This window comes from Platalea leucorodia (assembly GCF_965183815.1).
Source record: "Platalea leucorodia genome assembly, chromosome: 1".
NCBI lineage: Eukaryota > Metazoa > Chordata > Aves > Pelecaniformes > Threskiornithidae > Platalea > Platalea leucorodia.
Genome location: NC_138823.1, coordinates 46,497,095 through 46,518,137, shown reverse-complemented (window position 1 = coordinate 46,518,137; position 21,043 = coordinate 46,497,095). Strand labels below are relative to the sequence as shown.

Here is a 21,043-nt window from a genome sequence, read left to right as displayed (position 1 = left end):
AAAGCATTAGCCTTTCTAAAGAAAGTCAGTTCCTCCTCCTGTCTTGTTCTGCTGCCTTTCAATGCTTTCTCAGTCTTCAAGCTTTTTCTTGTGCATCCTGTCCTGTCCTGTCCTATCAGGTCAAGCTAAGCTGGGAACGTACCCCTGAAGGAGAACGCTTTTTTGTGCCTTTGCAATTACGTATCGGTTTAACACTATATGAAAAAAATGTGTATTTTTATACACGTATATTTGTTTATAACTAACTGTGCTTAAAGAGATGTCTTTTGGTCAAGAAAGGAAAGTTTGTGGTGAATTAGACTTCCGTACAAATTTTAAAAAATCCAAAATCTAGTTCTATGTGTGGAACATTTTTATAATATTTTGTGGGACTGCCATTAAAAGAACCTATTCAGGTAACTGGCTTAAAATGAGCAGTGAAATATGGTTCACACCTGTTGCCATTTTGGAATTAAAATTAATGATAGTGACACATCCAAATGGGGCTAGGTGCAGGTTGTAGTTACCACCTTTTCTCCAAGAAAATTCTCATGAGCGTTTCTCCCTCTTTTCTTTGGAAATGCACGTAAACCACCTTTGAAATCCATAGGTGCAGTTAAACTGTAAAATCCAGATCTGAGCCTGCAGTTGCTGTTGGGAGTCAGCACTGCTTCATGCCTGGCAGAGAGTCCAGGTAAAGTAAGGCAGCGGAGGAGGTTGGAATAAGCCCCTTTTCTCAGCGAGGTTCAGGATCCTCGCCGGGCTTCTCCACCGGCTGCCCCCAAACGCCCAGTCGCGTTCAGGCAGGCTGCTGTTCCCACAGGCAGCCCGGTAACTTCATTTCAGGTGCATTCGAAGGCAGTCGTCTGTTCTCATGTTACCTTTGCTCAGGATCAGGGCCTGGACCCAAACCCGGCAGCCCCCCAGGAGGACAGCCAAAGCCACCTCGGACCTCCAGGGATGGTGCCGGCAGTCTCAACCTCTTGGTTTTCTGTAGAGGACCCAGGCTTTTTTCTTTTTGCTTTCTAAATTCAAAAATTACCATTTTTCCACTAGGTTTCTACTTTTCCTAAGCTTTAATAGGCTATTTTTAACAACCAGGAAGAGATGTAAGCGCAGAAATTCACCTTTATTTTGTGTAAGTTCTGTAACTTAAAATTTGCACGCGAGAGTGGTTTTCTTATAGCTTTTCCTACAGTTTTGCTTCTGCTTAAAAAGAAGTTACATGTTCAAACATATTTCTACAGCTATTGTGAGAGAAAGAGGGGGGAAAAAATATATATTACATTTCCATCTCTCACCATTCAGCATTGCTTCCTCTTGCAAGCATACTGGGTAATTATTCTTCAGTATGCTGGATAATTATGTTTTGTCAAAACAAAGCCTTGAAAATTAATGAATAGTTACTGCATTACAGTTTTGAAAAATATTTCTAGGACAAATGTTTGGGAATTTTTCAAATAAATAATTTTCTGTCAGATCATCTGGTAAAAAAATGAAAACTTTTTTATGAAAAGCTTGTACAAGCATTGAAAAATTGTGAAATTGCTGAAATGCTGTGTTTTGAAACAATGCCATTTTCCTACTCTAAACCAACTTGTTTAGAAATTCCATTTCAGTTATGTTTTTTTAACTTAGTTTTTTAAATTGGTAAAACAAAATGCTTTGATTGATCCAAGTGGGATCCACTTACTGTGTTTTCATTTATTGTATTTTTGTCTTGTTGATACTTTCATGCTTCTTGCAGTGGTGGACGTTAGGAAAAGGGTTTGAAAAATGGCTGGTCAGAAAGCACATTTATTAAAAATATAGGCATTTTGTCTCCTCTTCTTGAGAATGTTGTTTGGAGGCTTTGTCTGTATTTGTTTTAGAGTATTCCCATTTTTTAAATTTAGGCTCTTTTCATGCTTCATCTTATGAGTACATGAGTTACATGGTGTCACGTGAGCCAAAATCAAGGATGTCTGACATCACCTGACAGTGGAGAGAACACCATGAACAATGTGTCCCTTGACAACAGACAATGCATGAAAATGTGGCTTATATTTATGTAAAATATCATCGTTTTTATCTGCTGGTGGTTCTCTGTGTCTTATATTACATGTCCAGTGGGAAGGAGCCCCCTTGAACCAATGTTGAAACCTCCCTCTGATGGCTGCGCAATGCTTTGTTCTGGGGATGGGGGTGAAGTCAGGCTGGAGGAGCAGTCCGGCAGCCTGCTTTCAGACCCTTCGATGCAAAGAGATTCTACTTAGTGGAGAGGCTGAGAGGGAAAAACGCAACTGCTAAGATGCTGACAGTACTCTTAAAATACAAATACTAGCTCTATTGCTTGTTGTCAAGAAGGATAAGCAGCAGCGACTGATGTTTAAATGGCTAGGCCAAAACTTTGATCTAGTTTTGTGACACAGATACTCCCATGAGGATCAGGGCTTGTACCCTGTATCAGATGCTCTACAGGCATGCAGAAGTCATCCCTGTCCTAACGCTTCCTCGGTGCAGTTCAGTGAAGTCTCAATTAGAGAAGGTATGTGTGACAGGAAAAAGAGGAGGAGACAAGTGTGACAATACAGAATACTATCAACAGGAAACTGCACGTTTTAAAGACAAAAGGTATCTTGTTATCTTGGCTGTGATGTCATATCTCGTGCTGGCCTGCAATGGGTGACAGCTCAGGAAAATCCAAACTGTGTTTAAGAGTGCCTCTCCCTTCAAGGCTGTGCTGAATCACATCAGAGGCTGTAACACCAGCATGGTGGTAGGAGAACAATGTGCTATTGTTGATATTCTTTTGGATAACACACAAACCCAGAATCTTAACCACAGAATATTAAATCACCTCTTTTGGCATGAATAGATAGGTTTACTAAGGGCCCTAATCCAGTTCTAATTTACATGCTTATCTTTTGTCTCTCTAAACTCTTCCTGTAGTTTTGATTAGATTTGGTCCTCTTTTTTCCTTTCCCTTGGAATATAAATAATGAGAACAGACCATGCTGTACTGATATTTGAACAGATTCTTACTTTCAGGACTGTTTTCTTTTTATAGGGGAAGGGAAAAATCAGAATCAAGTATACCATGCATGTAGTTTCTCAGTATTTGACCAGGGTTATTATATTAAATCCAGTGTAATGACTACTTATGTCATTACAATAAAATAGTATTCCACATGCATGAGATATAAAATAAAGACTATTTCTCTACAGAGTAATTGTGATTAAGATGCTGTAGTAGAGATTTTTTCTTTTAGGACACTTCCCACTAGCACATGTAATTTTTGAAATCTCCATATACATCTGAAGGTGACCAAAGTGATGAAAGAAGTGAGAGATTTTCTATGCATGACTTAAGATTACCCAATTAAATGCAAAACAACAAAAAAAATCAGAATATGGCAGATTTAAGATTCTTTTTTAAGTACTGTGTGCTGTGCTCCAAGTTCTGGTCCTGCTAAAAATGATTCCTTGAAATTGTAGGAAATTGTAAGTGTGATGTTTATAAAATTACTTCAGTTTATGATCCTTGATTGGTGTTCAGTTTAGAGAAATATAGAATTTGCATGACTGATTGAATGAAATCGAGGTGGAGGAATGTTACTGGTACTGCCCAGGTGTTTTCTCTGCCTGCTGTATGGCATGAAATGAAGGTCATTGAAATAAATGGAAATTGAGTGGAGTTTGGATAATGGCTCAAACCTGCTGCTTATTTGAAGGTCATTTATAAAGTCTTACTTGGCCTATAATGAAAAATGTGATTTCTCATTTTGAAAAGTTCAAATGCAAGCTTAAAAACTTTATTTTTTATTTTCAAATTGGAAAACTGCTGTCATCTGCACTTCCCTTTCAGCAGCGCTTGTATAAAAAATCCAAACATGTCTGGGGAAAGCGCTCCATCAGTAGTGCTTGTAGGTCATCCACAGGATTATACTAGTGTTGCCACAGACCAGCATTTTTTCCCCTAATCTCTAATGACCAGAAACACGGAGAACAGCAAGGTGTAAGAAAGGAAGTGGAAAAGAGGTAATATCAGGGAGCATTTCCTCCCGATCTTTGTTTTCTTCACCTTCCACCTTTTCCTCCTGCTGTTGCTTCATCTCCTAACGATCTCCAGTTGATTCACCTCTCATTGGCATTCCTCTCAGCTGATACATCCTGAAGTAGGGTGTGATGGTGGCCAGCCACCATGGGGTCAAAACTTGGGGAACCAAAAGGAGTCGTCTTTTGTACACGGATTATAACTGCACCCTAAATGATGTAGGTTTATTGCTTTTTTCTCCTGCGCCCAGGAGTTTCTCCAACTAGGAGAGACTGTAGCACCGCCACATTGACAAGACAAGGGGTAATGGTTTTAAACTAAAAGAGTGTAGATTTAGACCAGATATAAGGAAAAAATTTTTCACGGTGAGGGTGGTGAAACACTGGAAGGGGTTGCCCAGAGAGGTGGTAGATGCCCCATCCTTGGAAACATTCCAGGACAGGCTGGATGGGGCTCTGAGCAACCTGATCTAGTTGAAGATGTCCGTGCCCATTGCAGGGGGGTTGGACTAGGTGACCTTTAAAGGTCCCTTCCATCCCAAAGCATTCTATGATTCTCCTCTGGCTTCCCGAGAGAGAGGTTTTACCAAAGTGTATTGCTTCTTCCCTGCAGTCCTGCAGCTGATGTCTGCTCTGCTCAGAGCTGCAGCACCTTGGCGTAAGTTGGGTCCTTCATAGATAGGGCTGTGGACTGTCCATCAATTAGGGGACAAATTTGGTGGGCCAAACCCACACTGGTAAGACAGCAACCATGCTTTTCTTGTGCAGGTGCAGCACTGGGAGGGAGGGGGTTAAATGACAGGCTGCACTTGGAGCAAGATGAAGTGTTCAACAGCAGTCCTGTCCTACCAATACTGGCTCTTCCAGTCCTGGCTGGAGGCATACTTGCTCTTCCAGTCTTGGCTGGAGGCCATGGTGGGAGAAGTGGTGGACTGGGGGGATAGGCCTGAGGCTGCTCCTCTGGGGCTCTGGCCCTGGCCTGCTGATAGCTGCCTCCCCAGCCCCCTTTCTGGAATGGGAAATAGCGCTGCCTTGTCCTGCTCTGTCACTTTAGAGCTCATGAGAGCGAGGTAAATTCAGCAGCTGCTGCACAAGATTTAAAAACAAATGCAAAATAAATGAAGATCTCAAGGCAGAAAAAGCATAAAAATAGACAAGTTTTACATGTAAAATATTTTTAAAAAATAAAAATCTGAAAATCAGACTTCCATTCCCAGACCTGAATTTACATTTTTGCACTTGATGACATCGGTCACACAGAAAACCCAGGATCTTAGAGCTTGCAAGATGAGTAAAAATAAAACAGGGAAATATTTTCCTTCTCCTCTTTCAGTTTTGCAAATCATGTATTTTTATGATTATAAATAGCTAAATCAACAAACTTTTACTGACTGGGGATGTTAGGCACACTTTCGTTGTTGACTTTCAGAGCTATTTAAACTCCTGAGTGCTAAAAATTAGAATTCCCTTTGGAAAAGCTTGTAGCTTTCAGTGGACTCGGTTAGAGTCCCTAGTAAGAAGTAGTTAATAAGTAGGCTGCGGTGACTCCAGCAAAACAAGATAATCAATTCCATCTGCTTTTCTAATTAATCACCCTTAATATTGAAAGTCAGGGATATCATGAATTTGCACGGTAAGCATATATTTTGAAAAAGAGAAGTTTGTTCCTTCATTTGCAGTCGATTAGCCTGCCTCTTTTCACCTCCCAGAGAAAACCTGGGAACAGCTGCCCCCCTGCTCAGTAGCTCATCTGTACTCCCCAGGCGCCTTGTCCTGGGCTGCAAGGACACCACGCATCCTCTTTTTTTTTTTTTTTTGTTTTTTTTGTTTTAACCAATTTTGCTTGTTCCTGTCAGAAGAGGAATAGTTAAAAGGGATGAATAGGACGCTCTGTTTGGGACCTCAGTTTTCCAAAATAAAGTATGTAAGTGAGGGAAAGGTTTCATTCAGTTTTGGCATGGCTTTGTTAAGTCAGTTTAAGCCAAGGAAGACTGTTATTCCACACTGTTTGCCGATAGTAGAAAGTTTACATATTGAATTGATTTTTTTTTTTCTTGAAGGAGGAGAAAATCAGTACAAATTTAAGGGACAGATCTCTGCTTTGCTTTGCAGAAGAGATTGTTCTGTTAACAACTCATCAAGAAAGGAAAAAAAAAAAAGATAAACAGGATTAACTGTTTACTTTAAGTGAGCCGAAGTCTGGTTGTTTTTCCGAAGAAGAACACAATGTACTGTTGTATCTGGTTTCCAGAGTGGTGTTTATCATAATTCCTCGTGCGGTGGTTGGTAGAGTGCTGGGAAGGCTCTCCGCCCACTCGCAGCTCGCTCCCTTTCCCTCTCCCATTGAGGCCTCCGGCCAGGACTGCGAGATGGAGCGAGCTGTCCTGTGTGATCTTTACTGCCTGACATGAGCTGACATTGACCCAGAATAAAATAACAGGGGCCGTTTCCTAGAACTCTCGGTGGACTGCTGAGAACTGCTACCATAACTCTTGTAAACACGCGACGCGCACACACAAACACGCTCCCTCTCCCTCATTTAGAAACACACCTAGCAAAGGCAGCCACTACAGGAGAGTAAAGAAAAACAGCGTGAGTGAAAAACAGAAACAACAGACCCTGCGAGAAAGAGTGGAAAATTGCCTTTCTGCCAGGGAAGGGAGCCCCAACATGATTTCACTTCTGCTTTTCTTCTTTGCTCTTTTTCTGCCTTTTATTTCAATGAATATTATATTTTTGTGCTAGTTCAGTGGGGTGATTGAAGCAGCAGAATGTCTTATTGAATACAGACGCAGCTCTGTAAGAAATCCCGCAGTGTTATTATATTTCATTTACCTTTCACATGCACTGGGGAAGCACATGTGCAATGCTCTACTACCAAGAATGTGGTTTAGGATGTTCTGTGCCTGCTGAAATGGGCATTTATTTTTTTTAATGCTCACTTCATTTGGTTTTTGGGGGTTTTTTTAAACAAAATCATCTAGGATCCCGTTCATGGTCTATGTGGTTCAGAAGTAAATCTGGTGAATCCACAAATAATATGGTCTTGAAAGATAAGCGACCCCAGTACTGCTGCTACAGTGTTCTTGCTTCCTTCCAGGTGCTGTAATTCTGTAAAGCCTTTGCCATGGGTTTTGCAGGGGGAGTTGAGAGTTCTCTAAGCCTTGTAGCGTGGAAGAAATGGGTTGATACTGCAAGGAAGCCCTCTCTCTATGTGTATACACATACATATATATAGCCTCCTCCCCCAACTCAAATGGGATCTAGCACACAGAACAGACTTTGGGCCTGCCCTCCTAGGTGCCACCGTATTATTCGGTTATTGATTTTGGATCACCCTTTGCAGACAGGACTTTTATTCTGATTTTTACGTATAAGGAACTGAGGCGTGGAGGAAGCATAGCACGGCAAAGCTGATATGAAATGTTGCCAGAACCAGCAACTGAATGCTGATTTTCTTGGAAAGGAGGGTGCTGAGCACCTTGCAAGAGAAGATCTTTTGGCAGCACCTCACCGACTGTTGGAATTCTTGGATGCCAAAACAATAATTACAAAGTCTTAAGATTAAAAAAATAAACAAAGAACCCCTCCTCAGATTCATAGATAAGTACTTTAAATGACTGGGTGGTAATTACACGTTATATTTGGAACATGATTTTTCTATTGGAGATCATCCATAAGAAAGACTTGCAGCGTTCAAGTCTTTGAGCCTGTAAGTTTCTTAAATGTACGTTTTTACTCTTGATTAGTAAATCGTAACATACAGGAAAATAATATTTTTCTGAATTGTATACTGAAATAACGAAGGGATTGTAATGGGATTCCATGCTGAAGTAATGGTACACTGAGGAACCTGAGGAGTGTGTGCATCATTATTTTTTTTTACCAACTACAATTAACAGCATAGTGAGTCCGAAACAAGCTGGGATGATCTGATGTGCTTGCTTTTTTGTTACCACCCAAAATTGTTTTTATTTACATAACAAGCTGTATGGAATGGATCTTAGCAGAAGGACCATAAATTACGTGCAGTGTAGTGCTGTCCAGGGGAGATGCCTGGGGGATCTGGAGGGGGGAAGGCCTTACTGTTTTCTTGCAGCTGAACCTTTATACAAACTTCTGGCAGTACTTGGGAGGTTTTTTTTCCTTAACTTTCTGTGTCTTCGAAACCAACCATCACTATAAATTTTTACTTACATGGCATAATTACTTTGGATTTAAACTATTAATATAGAACAACTTCAACATTCATTTATGAATATGAGATAAGTGAAGCTATCGGCTGATACTGAAAATATTTCTCAAATGCAGCTCTGTAACTGTTTGAAATTATAGCTTAGGCTCCGTATTGTGTCTGGACGTCAGGAATGTCTTTTTATGATTTTAAATGTTTTGTTTACTTTGAGTAAAATTCTGTATACAAATAAAACACACACATCAGCAGTTTAATTTGAAAGTGCACTTAGAGACAGTGTCAGATGGGAAGTTTAAAAAGTTCATTTGGTGCTGCATGAAAACTTCATCGAAGAAATGGTTTATGCTGAAAAGATTGTTGCATGCGAAGCCGCGGTTGTCATTGCCAGTATAAAAAGCTGTCTGGTGTTTGTGCTACACCCGTTCCCGAGATGATGTATGTAGTTTCCACCAGGCAGGTGGTGTTCCACGTTTTGAGTGGGAACACGTACAGCGCTGCGGAGCTCCATTCTCTGCATGCATGTTGTGCCTTACAAAGGTAGCCCTGCTGATGTGTTTGGCTCGTACAGGTCTCTTCCTACGCACAAAAGCTGTTTCCCACAGAGGTGCTGCTTCTTCAGATCATAGGCAGAAAATAGTAGGTGGAAGGATAAACCTGAATGAAGAAATGGTAAAAGCAATCAGCAGGCAGAGATTCATAAAAGACCTTATGGAAGTTGCATTGGATTCTCCAGTTTGTATTGAAGTAAGTGACTGTTCAAGGAAGTGAATAAAAATAAGCAACAGTTATTTTATAACCTCTCTCACTCTTTTTCATTTTTTTAACATATGCATAAAAATGTAGGGAAAACCAAGGAAAATCCAAAATGATGGGCTTGGTGTAGTTACTGTAGTGAGTTATTTGCAAAGTGTATTATATAAATACTCTGTTACACACATGCTAAGAAGTGCCTGCAAAGAAAAGGTTCTTTTCCCGAGACTGGGGAGGCCTCTGCTGCATATTTTCTATTTGAGATGCTGAGATAAGACTTGCTCATTGCCCTGGTGATACTCCTGTCACATGTGCAGTTTCCACCAGTACTTCTGCAAGGACAGCCTGTCTCTTGCTGGAGGGAACTGGAGTGTCTGGTGTTAACCTTGTGCACTGTTCCTGCTCTGCCAGGTCCAGCACTCCTGAACTGCCTTCTCCTTTCTTTCCTGCTGTGTCCTTCCACAATTACCGAATAAAAATGTGCATGATCACAAATGCCACTTTTCAGTAATTTTAGACCTCCAGTTTTCAAAGCAAACAATTGATATTTTGGTCATCTCAGTGCTTCAAACCAGAGCACCAGCCTGGGTACTAAAACCGGCTGTACTTGGAGAGAGTTATGACCAGGATTCTTCTTTGAGCTTGACATTCACCTTATAAACTGGAAGCAGCGGTGCTTGTGTTTTCCTCTGTAACTGTGTACCTCTGCAACCTATGCATAGAAGGGGCTAGTCGTCATCATCATTAATTTTTATTTGTATCGTTCAGTCCATAGTTATGCTCTGTAGAGCTTCATTTGCTATTTAGTGGCAGCAAACGGCATGGATTTCAAGCAGAAAATTCTCAATCCTGTGTCTCCCTAAAAGGCTACAGCGGGTATGTACTTTCCAAAAGGGAACGTGGAGCAGTTTGTGATCTGGCGAATATGGTGCTTTTAAAAGGAAAATCCTGCTGGTGTTACAGGAGTGGGGGAGATGGATGGTTGTCCCTGTGTGTTTAGACCTGTGCCCTGAGCTTTGATTTTTTAGAGATAATATGGGTATGGTGAATGCAAGGAGTGCGTAAGGTAGGGATAAATTAAATCCTGGTAGGGTGGTGTCCTGCAGGTTACAATTTGAATCTGAGCCATATTAGCAGGAGTTAATCAGCTCCACCTTGAGACTTGACCAGACAAGTTGCTGAATTGAAGTTGTGTAGGTAGTGTTGTGCCTCTGGTGATTAAGGGAGAGGGGGTTTTTGTTTATGTGTGTTTATGTACGTGTGCTTTATGCCTCTGCTAGGACCGCACCTCAAAGAGATAAGAAGTCCTTCTGACAAACAAAGCAGCAGCAGCAGTTCTCTCTTGGATGGTTAAGATAAAGAATGAGCAAATATCAGAGCTAGTACAATTCAGTTAGTTTTCAGGCATTTTCCCCATTCCCCCCTTTCCCTTCCTTTCAAAGGAAGAGTAACTCATGAAGTCCCTGCTCAGCCCTGCGAGGGTGGTAGCATTTGCCTGGGTGTCTTGCTCCTCATGCCGTACTGCACAGCTTAGCTATGCATGGAGAAAAGCTGCTGGGGGCCACATGGCTGTTCTCCTAGGGTAAAAGATCTGTGCATGACAACTTTCTGCTGCTTGTTTTCACAAGATTCAGTAAAGGCAATCCCTGTGTCATCAGTCAGTTCTGGCCTCCGTGCGCTCTCATCTCCTCTGCGAGCAGATCTTCTTTTTCTTATTCTTTTCCACTAGCCTCAGGAGGCTGGAGGTGACCAAAGCTGAACAAGGTTTTTGTCACCCTTACCTCTCCAGAAAGTCAGCTGCCTGATACGAGGCAGCAGTATGGAGAGATGATTTTTCATGCTTAACAAACTAATAGTAAAAGAAGGTTTTACCCTTTACCCGTGAGGAGTGACAAACTAGGAGAAGAGCAAGGCAGAGTAATCCTGTAATCCTCACCAGAATTCTACTGGGAGTCATTTTGCCATAAAGATCAGCAGTCATAGAAATAATGCAGAGTAATCAGTCTCATCCTTCCTCAGCCCCCATCCTTGCTCCTGGCTATTAGCAAATTAACAAAATCTTCCCAAGCTTTTGTATGAGACTTACTGTGTCATTACTTTTTTTAAAAAAAAAAAGGGGGAAGAAGGAAAAAAAAAGGCTAATCTCTGCCTCACTTCTTATCATTCCCTATCTTCGCCCCCTTTGTTATTACCAGTGACTCATACTTCACCTTTTCCTTAGTCTGCATCTCCCACACTCACTCCTCTACGGGCTTTCCTGCCACCCCTCGCTCCTGGAGTGAATTCTCTGCTCCTTTGCATGAGAAATTTCAGTTTCCAAAACCATATTTTAAATTCAGGCCTTAGGCAGGGTTGCATCCTGTTGCCCCCAAAACAGAGATGGCCCTTATTTCCTCCCTACATGAGCACCGCTGATAAAAATGGAGATATTGCCCTTCTTTTTTTTTAACAGTTCATTACTATGCATACTGACAAGGAATTGGTAAAGGTATGTTTTAGCTGATTAACTGATTCAGTACAAATGCTCCATTTTATGGAAAAAAAAAAAGTATTTGTGATAGATGTGCACAAAACATAAATACTGAATTCCTGGGGGCAGATACTCATTTTGGATTTGCAGCTTGTCTCATAATTTAGATGTGGGTTTTTTCATCCTGGTAATGAGCTTCAAAGGGGGGAAAAATCATGGGACAAACTGTTCCTTTAATCACAGTTAAAAGCTAAAATTTAGTTTGCAAGAACATTTGCTACAATATGAGAGCAACACTGTAACATGGGAAAACAATACAAATGCACTTTTTTGGGGAATAAAGTGAAATCAAGGAAAAAAACAATGCTGGAGAGGAAGTTAAGGCCATGAATCAACAGCCTCTGAAAGCAACTGAACTACTGTTAGTGATGCTAACGGTGCATGCAAAATCCATAAGAACAGAACCGGTTTCAGAGAATCATAGAATAGTTTGCGTTGGAAGGGACCTTTAAAGGCCATCTAGTCCAACCCCCCTGCAATGAGCAGGGACATCTTCAACTCGATCAGGTTGCTCAGAGCCCCATCCAGCCTGGCCTTGAATGTTTCCAGGGACGGGGCATCTACCACCTCTCTGGGCAACCTGTTGCAGTGTTTCACCACCCTCATTGTAAAACATTTCTTCCTTATATCTAGTCTAAATCTACCCTCTTTTAGTTTAAAACCATTACCCCTTGTCCTATTGCAACAGACCCTGCTAAAAAGCCTGTCCCCAAACATGAGAACAGTTCTCCAAATGCCTTGCTGAGTCTGTTGTGGGCTTCAGCTGATTTCATGATAGTCATTAAGTAGGAAAATCAGTTGTCATTCATCATTAAATACCTACAGCACTACCTACTAAATCAGTGTGAGAGATCAAATGATGTTGAAAATATTTCAAGTTTTCGTCATCATTCGTTCGTACTGTTTTAAAAGTGTGCTGAAGCAGGGAACATGTATTTGTGAAGTTCTCTTTATAGCATTAGTTTGGGATATTCCTTATCTTTTAGTCTGAAATTGTGCATCTGAAGGTTACTTGTGAAATTCTGTCTTCCAAGTGAGCGAGTATATACATTTCATTTTAAATGCATGGTGCATTTGGATACTCTTAGAACAAGGGTAGTGTAGTGGATGTCTGCTCACATGTATGATCCTAATAGAGCAAAAGTACTTGGGGTTTGGTGCAAGAGGTTCTGCTGCCCTTGTGTTTTTTCATGATGCCAATAATTATGAATGCGTTACTGGTGTGAATGGGAACATCAGTGATAGAAGCCTCAAGTTACACAGTTCTTCCTTTACTTCTGTGTGTCGAGCTTGGTCATATGATGACCATTCTACCATCATATGACCTGGGATGTTGTGCTGCATACACTAGACAGCTGGAGTGGGAGCTTCAGCCTCCTAATCCTGCCTGGGAAATACATCCTTGTCTAGAAGTATTACTCCATGCAAATACGGGTTTACTTCTACAGAGTTAATTTTCAAGGAGCTGAGATGATGATGATGATGATGATGATGATGATGATGATGATGTGGCTACAGTATTTTTTTTTGTCAGGTCAGTTTCCTATCCTAGCCATTTATGCTGCCGTCACAAAGGGATGGAAGTATGTGGCCAGGGATGTGGGGAGTTGAGACTCGCATGTCTGACAGCAGCCATCTCTTTGCTTGGCTTAAAAGGACTGGGAAAATGCACTTCTAGTGACTGATGTCTTCGGCACCAACCAAGCTAATTTTATTTGGGCAATTAACATGTCCCAGAGGACTTAATATGAGCCTGGTGCCAGCTAGTCTGAGACTTACTTTGCGTTCAGTTATGTCTTACTAAAGATATGAGAAATTCCAGTGATCAGTTAGGAGACTGCTGAACTGATCAGATGTGAGATGCTAACTCAATTGGCCCTTGCTTGCTCCAAGATACGGAGGCCTAATTTTTCACAATTAACAGTCACTGAATGTTTTGTTAGCATAGGCAAAACTGTTTGCTTTGTTTTTCCTCTTCCCCTCAATCTGATTTTCAGAAATGTCCAGAGCATATTAGCTCTCTTTTTCCAAACAAAACAATAGCACGAGGAGTTTCAGTCCAATCAGTTAAAACTCGGGAGAAGTTTTTGACCGATTGCAAGGTCCTAACAAGGAAAGTGGCTGGCAGCTGTAGTTTTTCTGCTTCTGGGCTGTCGTGTTCATAGCACATCATCAGTCTTTGTTCTGTTGAGTTGGAGATGATCTTGCGGTACGAATCCAGAAGGCATATCACGGATTGTTTTACACAGAAAATGAAGAGAGTGATAGAGCTGTTGAAGACACAGGTTTGTATTGTTAGGAGGGTCACTTGCTTTCTAGGCTGGGAACACCGCTCATCCCAGAGATGAGGGTATGTAATCACAAGAGCATTTGGTTTCCTCCTGTTTGTTGCTGCTCAGGGTAGAAGCAGTGTTTCATGGCTCTAAAGGACTTCTTAACCTTGGGAGGCTGTGGAAGAATTGTACCTAAGGTTTCTTTGCCTGGTGAAGACTCGGGGGCGGGGGGGACGGATGGACACACTTGTAGCTAGAGATAATGGGTCAAATACGGGAGCCTTCATTTGTGTTCAGTCCTACCACTCCCTGCTCCTCAAAACCAACACCAGAATCTGAAAAATGAGGACTCTCAGCTGGTGCTTGCACAGCTGCTGATGTCTGAAAGGCTTTGGAGCTGTATCTTATATCGAATACAGCCCTCTCAAGGGTGTAAGCCAAAGTTAGACAGTTGATAATGAACAAGGAAACTGTGATTAATGGTCTTCCATGTGCCTAAGCTTCCCTGCAAAAAAATACGTGGATTTCTTCCAGAGAAATATAGGAGCTCATTTCATTTAAAATGTGTTTTATAAAGATATAATGACTACTGTTGAATAGTTTCAGGATGCATATAATATGTTACATGATGTGCTCCAAAAGCAGTTGGAGTTGGCTTGCTGTGAGCAATGGTACTGCTCCAGAGAAGGTAATTTTGGCATGTACCTTTGAAATGAACTGAATTCTGCTGCCTGGTGCACCCCTGAGTTTTATTTAGAAATAAAGATGTGTGTGCTACCCTCAAAGGTAATTTTTGTCTCCCTTTGAAAAGTTTCCATGCTTAACTGTCTCTTTCTGGGGCAATTAAACCAATCTTGTAGACAGCAGCCTCCTTCCTCCAGCACTGCATGACTCACGCTATCGTGGCTGCTCATCTCAGGTGCAGAATCTTGTGAAATGCATTTTTGACTATCTAAATGTATGACATCCACTGATTTTGCCTTATCAGCTATGACAGTAATATCTTCTTGAAATGCCAGCAAGTTGGTTAAGCAATACTTCCCAGCCCTAAAGCCCCTACTTCCATAGATTACTTTAATCAAATTGTTTGTTTAGCAGGTTCTTTAATTACCTCCTTAAAATAGTTCCTCTGGGATTCTTCATACCCAATATTGAAAGTACTAATCTGTAGTTTCATGTTGAATTTTTGTTTGCATGTTTGTTTTAAGAAAAATTGACATTTCACTCTTCTTTGCATCCTCAGGACTCTTCTAAAAAAAGTTATAGAAAAGTTATAGAAAAGGAAATTCTTGCTTTGCCAGTTTCAATGTTCATGATTATTGCTTGTGAAATATGTTGCTTTATTTACTTCTAAGCAGAATTTTTATATTTATACACACACACGTATACATCTGCATCATTGCTCTGTCTGCATTGCAGAATTCACCTCAAGTTAGGCAAAAACTCAGCCTTCTTTCTTTATAGGTACACAAACCACATAGTGCATAACCATTAGTTCATCTAATCGCCAGTGCAAGCCCTTTATGCTTTTTTTCAGTCATGCTTCTCTATTTCATGGCCCTGCTCCTGCAAATATACATGAGAAAACCTTTAACGATAATGGTTTTGTTTATTGATATGACTATTCATTATTTGGTAGGAATTCTCCAGATATTGTAGAGGATAAGCCCTGTTTTGACGCTTGTAATGTAATTTTCAGAAATTTGCTGACTAGCCTGTTATGAACAGGAGCCACTGAGTAACAGAGGAATGTTTTGCAGGTTATGCCTCCTTGTCCAGGATGCCTATGGTATGTTCAGTGAAGTGCAGTTACAGTCCCTGAGTTCTGCAGATGACATTGAGCAGTATTGCAGGAGATGGGAAGGAAAATTCTGCTGCCTAGCTGGAATGAAAATTTTGCAAAGAACTACAAGAGGAAGGTGAGGACAATTTGTGGGAGAATGTACGGCATGCTGTGGCAGGCAGAGATGATCTATCTTGTTATTTATTTCTGTGATCAATATTCTTTGGAACAAATGAATCGGGCTTTGTTCAATTAAATGTCCTCATTGCCATTTGGGGGGCATCCGATAGTACTTTAGTCAGCCATATTCCAAAATGAACATAAATAAACTAACACACAAATACATACTTAGCAGAGCAAGGGATAGAGAAGAATTACTGTGCGCAATATTTCCTAAAATATGAGTGTTTTCTTCCTCTTCAGTAGATTCAAAGACTTAAAAACAGTAGTTCACCTCCCTTTCATTGCAGAACTATTTATTACAGTATGTTTTTCTGCAGTGCTGCCCAGTCTGGGTTGAAGATTCAAGCACAGACTTTCCCTTGGTATAGGAGAGCTTAATTCAGTTAAGTCCGTATGGTTTTGGAAGCACAGTTTAAGTTTCTTTAAAAAAAAAAAAAAAAATCTCACAAATCATAAAACCATTCTTATTTTGGAATAAGAGTATCCACAATTTTATAGAAAAATCGCTTCAGATAAGTAACAAATTGACGTATGGTACCTCTCAGATTTTGCTTATTCTGTGATTCCTTTTACATTCTTTGAATAAAGTAAAATATCTTAATCAAGAAAAAAAACCTTTTAAATAGATCAATTATCTTATGGAGTATCTTTCTAAGGAAATTGATATGGTGTTCACATGGGGACCTATATAAATATAATTAGATTGGTTCAATTCTCAACATAATTTTTCATACAAGCACCCGATCTAGATAAGCCTTTGGTATTAGAATGGCTATGATATTTCTGCTGACACTTTTTTTTCCGTGTTGAAAAATGCTGTTTCATCAAAACCAGAATGTTTCATGGAAACATTATCTATTTTGGAGACAATTTTGTTGGGAAGACTTTTTCAGGTCCAGAGGGAGTGAATGCTCTCTCTCTTATTCTCATTTCATGAAAACTTTCAGAAAGTCTCATTTTTGTTTCATATTGGAACAAAAAACAAATTTCAAAGCCTTGAAATGTTTAGCGAAATGGAATTGTTGTTTTCCAGCCAGCTCTATTCAGTATGCTTTTCTTTTTATGTACTCGCAGTGTTAATTTTCAGATCCTTTGGATTTCAAGCCTACTTGCATTTTTATGGATCTTTAATAACAAACACGTCTTCTTATTTAATTATTTTGTTGGCTTTTTTTTCAAGTTACATTTTTTCCAAACAAATTAAATAATGGCGTTGGAATTCTGGATACAAATGAAGTTTTACAACTGGCTGCTGGTGTTTCCAGTACTCTGCCTAGCTAATAAGAGACAGACTTTTTCTAATGTAAATTGTGTTTCAAAGCAGCAGTAACTTACTTCTGGCTATTCTGAGGACGATTAGAAGACACACTGCTGAAAATGCTGGTGGCTCAGCTGGAGCTGTGCTGGTGGTAACCCTGCTAGGAAACATTAAAAGAAAAAGGCTAGTGTAGCTTCAGGGACAGTGCAGTGGTTAAAACGTGATTTCATTGTACAAGATGGGTGGGTGGGGGAATTGTTCAGGGATTTATTTTTTTTCATAATTGTTTCAGCCTAAGTTCTGCTTTATAACTTGTTATTACTTTTAAGTGTTAGGACACGTTTTGTGTCATTCTAGGTGTGATGGAAACCACAGTAAAGCCATAGCTGAAATTAATATAAGGGAGTACTTATTCACACAGAGCATAATTAGGCTGTAGAACTCATTGCCACTGGATAAATGGGTTTCCAGAGCCAGTGGTATATCCGAGCACATGATGGGATATGCCTGTGAGTGCCCAACCTTGGCTTGCAGCACATGAGTGAATAAGAACTACGTGGTCTGCTCTGCAAGAAAGACCGCTGCCTTTTTTTTCTTGAGAACGCCAATTACTTTTTGGAAGGAGATGGCTTGTAAGCTGTTTGTTTCCTGGAGTCTGACAGTGGCTTTTAAAATGGATAAAAGGGAATAAAATGTAGAAAATAAGAGGGGAAAGTCATGACTTTTTTTTTTGTGCCTTTGAAGCACATGATCTGGAGAAAGCCAGGAACGGCTAATAAGATCCCATACGTGCATGTTGTCCCGCAGTCACATGGATTGTAATCTCTTCTATAGAGACAGAGTGCTTCCTCAGTCCCTCCGTGAGACAGAGGAGATTTTCATTTAACAGATACAAGAGGTTCTCAAGCTTTTTCATCAATGGACCACTGTTATTGTTCAAAAAAATTTCCAGGCCATCATCCATCCTCATCATCAAGTATTTAATTTAAAGTACTATTTAACATCATTCCAGTAAATGCAATTTTAAAATCACTGTTGTAAGCTGAAGTTGCATTTCAAGGACTAAAAACCTATAATAAAGGGTATTTTACATCCAGGCAAAAACCTGGCTGTAAACCTGACTTGATCTTTGGAGTGGCCCTGTACTGTAAGATGTGCTAAAGAAACTAAACCCATTTCTTCTCCTGATAAGAAGACACTTGTGTTCCAAAAGAAGAGTGGGATAAGAACTTACACAACCATGTCCTGTCTTGACCAAGATCAACCATGTGAAAAATTAGAATTATATTAATCTTACATTGAGAGAAACACTGTTAATGTTGAACATTGTTTTTTAATACCCATATGCTTTAACAAGTACTAGGGTCTCGTACTGGGTCATTTGAAGGTCTTTCATTGATTTAGGGGGTTTTCAGAACAAGTCCTGTAACCCACGTAAAACATAGTCCCCAAAACCATCCCTGCAAGAAATCCTTCCCTTTGTAGTCCAGTAGAAGAAGTGGTGTTTCCCTTTGCAGTCCAGTTTCTGGCAATCCTGTCAGACAGACGGGCATGGCTGGGTCATGGCAAAGTCGACATGGCTTGTTCAGTCTCATTTCCAGCAGTTCTTCTAGTCCCTTTCATGAGACTGTTGAATAAGGTAGGAACCAGTATGGTAGCAGCTGAATTAACACCACATATGTGGTTCAGTATCTGTTTCTTGACACCTTTTCTCTTCACCCTCTCATTCATACTTGTCTCCTAGCCTTTCCTACAACTCTTCCCTGGTCTGCACACTTAGTATCAGCAGAAAAGAAAGATATGGTGGTTTAAAGAGAGAAGATGGAAAAGTGTACATTGATCTGCCGCTGGGGGTGTTGGCTTTCTAGAGGTGTATGTTCTCTCTCTTGTCCTCCCACTGCCTCATATGTCAGCCTTATAAATTCAGCCCCTTGAGAAGGAGGAAGTGAGATTTTTGACAGTGTACTGCTAGAGACAGGAATTTTGGTTAAGAATCTGTATGCAGTGCAACTAACATGTAACCCCCCTTATTTTAATAGATCCCAGGCATGTTTCAGGTATGTCTGGTATAACCAGTAACTAAATGGATGCAATTAGATGCAGGGACCGAGCACTCACTAAAATTGCCTCAGGAATAAATAACCTATAAATTGTCATAGGCTGTTGCTTCCTACCAGAAATTAATTTCAATGAGCTGAGATAAACTTTGTAGTTAGATATCTGTCTCTATCGACAAAAATATTAATTTTATGTTTTTTAGCCCTGACTGGAGTTCCACACGGAATAATAATCTGGATTTTGACAATTAGTGTCTTTTCACCTGATTTGCCAAGCACTGAGTTTACTGCTAAGTATAGCAGACTTAGTGGCTTCTTCTCTTTATGCTTTCTTACAAGGCGGAAAGATGAAGAGTTTCTATTCAGCAGAACAGAAAGATGACACCAATTTAAAAATGGGGGGGGAGGGGGAGAAATGCTTTAACGTAATACATAATTAACACAAGGTGTCAGTATCAATTTTTTCCCTAAGTTGAAAAAGTGCTTAACAAGTTTCAAAATAAGATGCAACTGTTGCATGGATAGTGCTAAAATCCACACTTACATTGGACAGGGTAAAATACTTTGAAGGATACATCAACTCATAAGCTTTGGCACTTGACCCAGCCTTTAATTCATGGCAAGTTGTACTATCTGTTGCATTTTCCTCTAAAGTAAGTAGGCTCTGAATATTGAGTTCATCAACCAGTGTTATGTTTCTCTGAGAAAATTCTGCGTTTTCAAATAAAGTTGGTTTCTGTTGTTTGTCATTTTAAATTTTCAAATGTTAGGCACTGAAATGTGAAGTCTCCCTGTATTTGTCTGTAGTGTTGGTCACTATTGTGCCTGAGGGTTTGCTTTCTTCTTTTTAAGTCCTATAGTTCTCTGGCCTCTCTTTCTCTCCTTTTTCCTCTACTCTTCACCGTATACTTTCTCTTCTTTTTGCTTTATACTCAGAAGAGAGGACCACTGCTAACTGCTAGAGGAGAGTGTTTCAACTGCTAGACGTTGACAGGAAATGTAATAGTAAGAACCCTCCGCAGAGCAAGGAAGTCATAACTTCCTTCCTTTGGTTTTCCCTCCTCCAAAAAGACTGCCATCTAAAAGAGCCACCCACATCTCTGAGGTTTTGAGGTCCTGAAACACTTCAGTAACTGCTGTGGTTAAAAGTTGAGTTCCATTTAAAGCACAATTTAAGTAATCGCGTTGAAGTTTTGAATGTTTACGTTACTTTTTTTTTTTTTTTTTTGATGACTGCTTATGCATCAGAAATTAACTTTTTTTCCTGAGTTTTCTTCTCTTTAACTAGCATGGTCTGCTGCTTGTATCTTCAGTGCTTCTGTCATTAATCTGTTTAGTAACCAGCACTGGAGAATAACATAGGTGTATCCATATTGAATCAAAAGTACTTTTATATTATTATTTCAGCATTTTAATGTAGCGTATATAATTTCTAATGTACTACAGAAAATTGAGTTATTAAAGTACGTGAATAAATTGTTCAACAAAATAATTTCCTATGTCTAAACAAAACTCAGGGAAAAAAGCCAGCAACCCTTCCTGCCTGTTTGTATTTTTGACTGAGATGCTGGTTTAGTAGGCTTAGATTTTTACTTTAGGATTTTGTTACTTTTATTACTCAAGTCTGAGAAAATATGGTGTTGTATAGCTTGTGCACTGCAAGATCTTAATAGGGCAATTCAAGGGAGAGCTAGCCTCCAGTACCAGCTTCATATTTGGATTGCTTGTCTTTTGATAGTTGAAGCTTATGCAGTCTAGGTGATTATTACTAATTTCTTTTTAGCTTTGAGCAAAGACATGTTTCATGGAATTGCTTTATTTTTGGGTTCTTCATAATTGAGACTGATACTGCCAAAAGAAAACTGTTCCATTTTAGACTAAAATTGGGAGAGTAGGAGAGGAGGAAACAGAGAAGTGCCAAGTCTTGAGTCCTCAGAGCAAAGCTGTGGAAGACGTTGGAGGAGAATCCTAGCATCTTTCTTCCTGTCCCCTACCGTAAA

The 21,043-nt window shown here is 40.1% G+C and overlaps 1 protein-coding gene across 1 annotated transcript in view; it reads left to right on the top strand.

Moving 5' to 3' along the window:
• SPIDR (scaffold protein involved in DNA repair) overlaps nucleotides 1-21,043 on the top strand; it is a gene marked incomplete at its 3' end in the record, with an annotated part of 207,009 nt that overhangs the window by 163,147 nt on the left and 22,819 nt on the right. Inside the window, exon 11 of the mRNA XM_082337127.1 lies at nucleotides 15,523-15,681. Within this exon, the coding sequence (XP_082193253.1) occupies nucleotides 15,523-15,681 (159 nt within the window). The remainder of the gene's footprint in view (nucleotides 1-15,522; nucleotides 15,682-21,043) is intronic.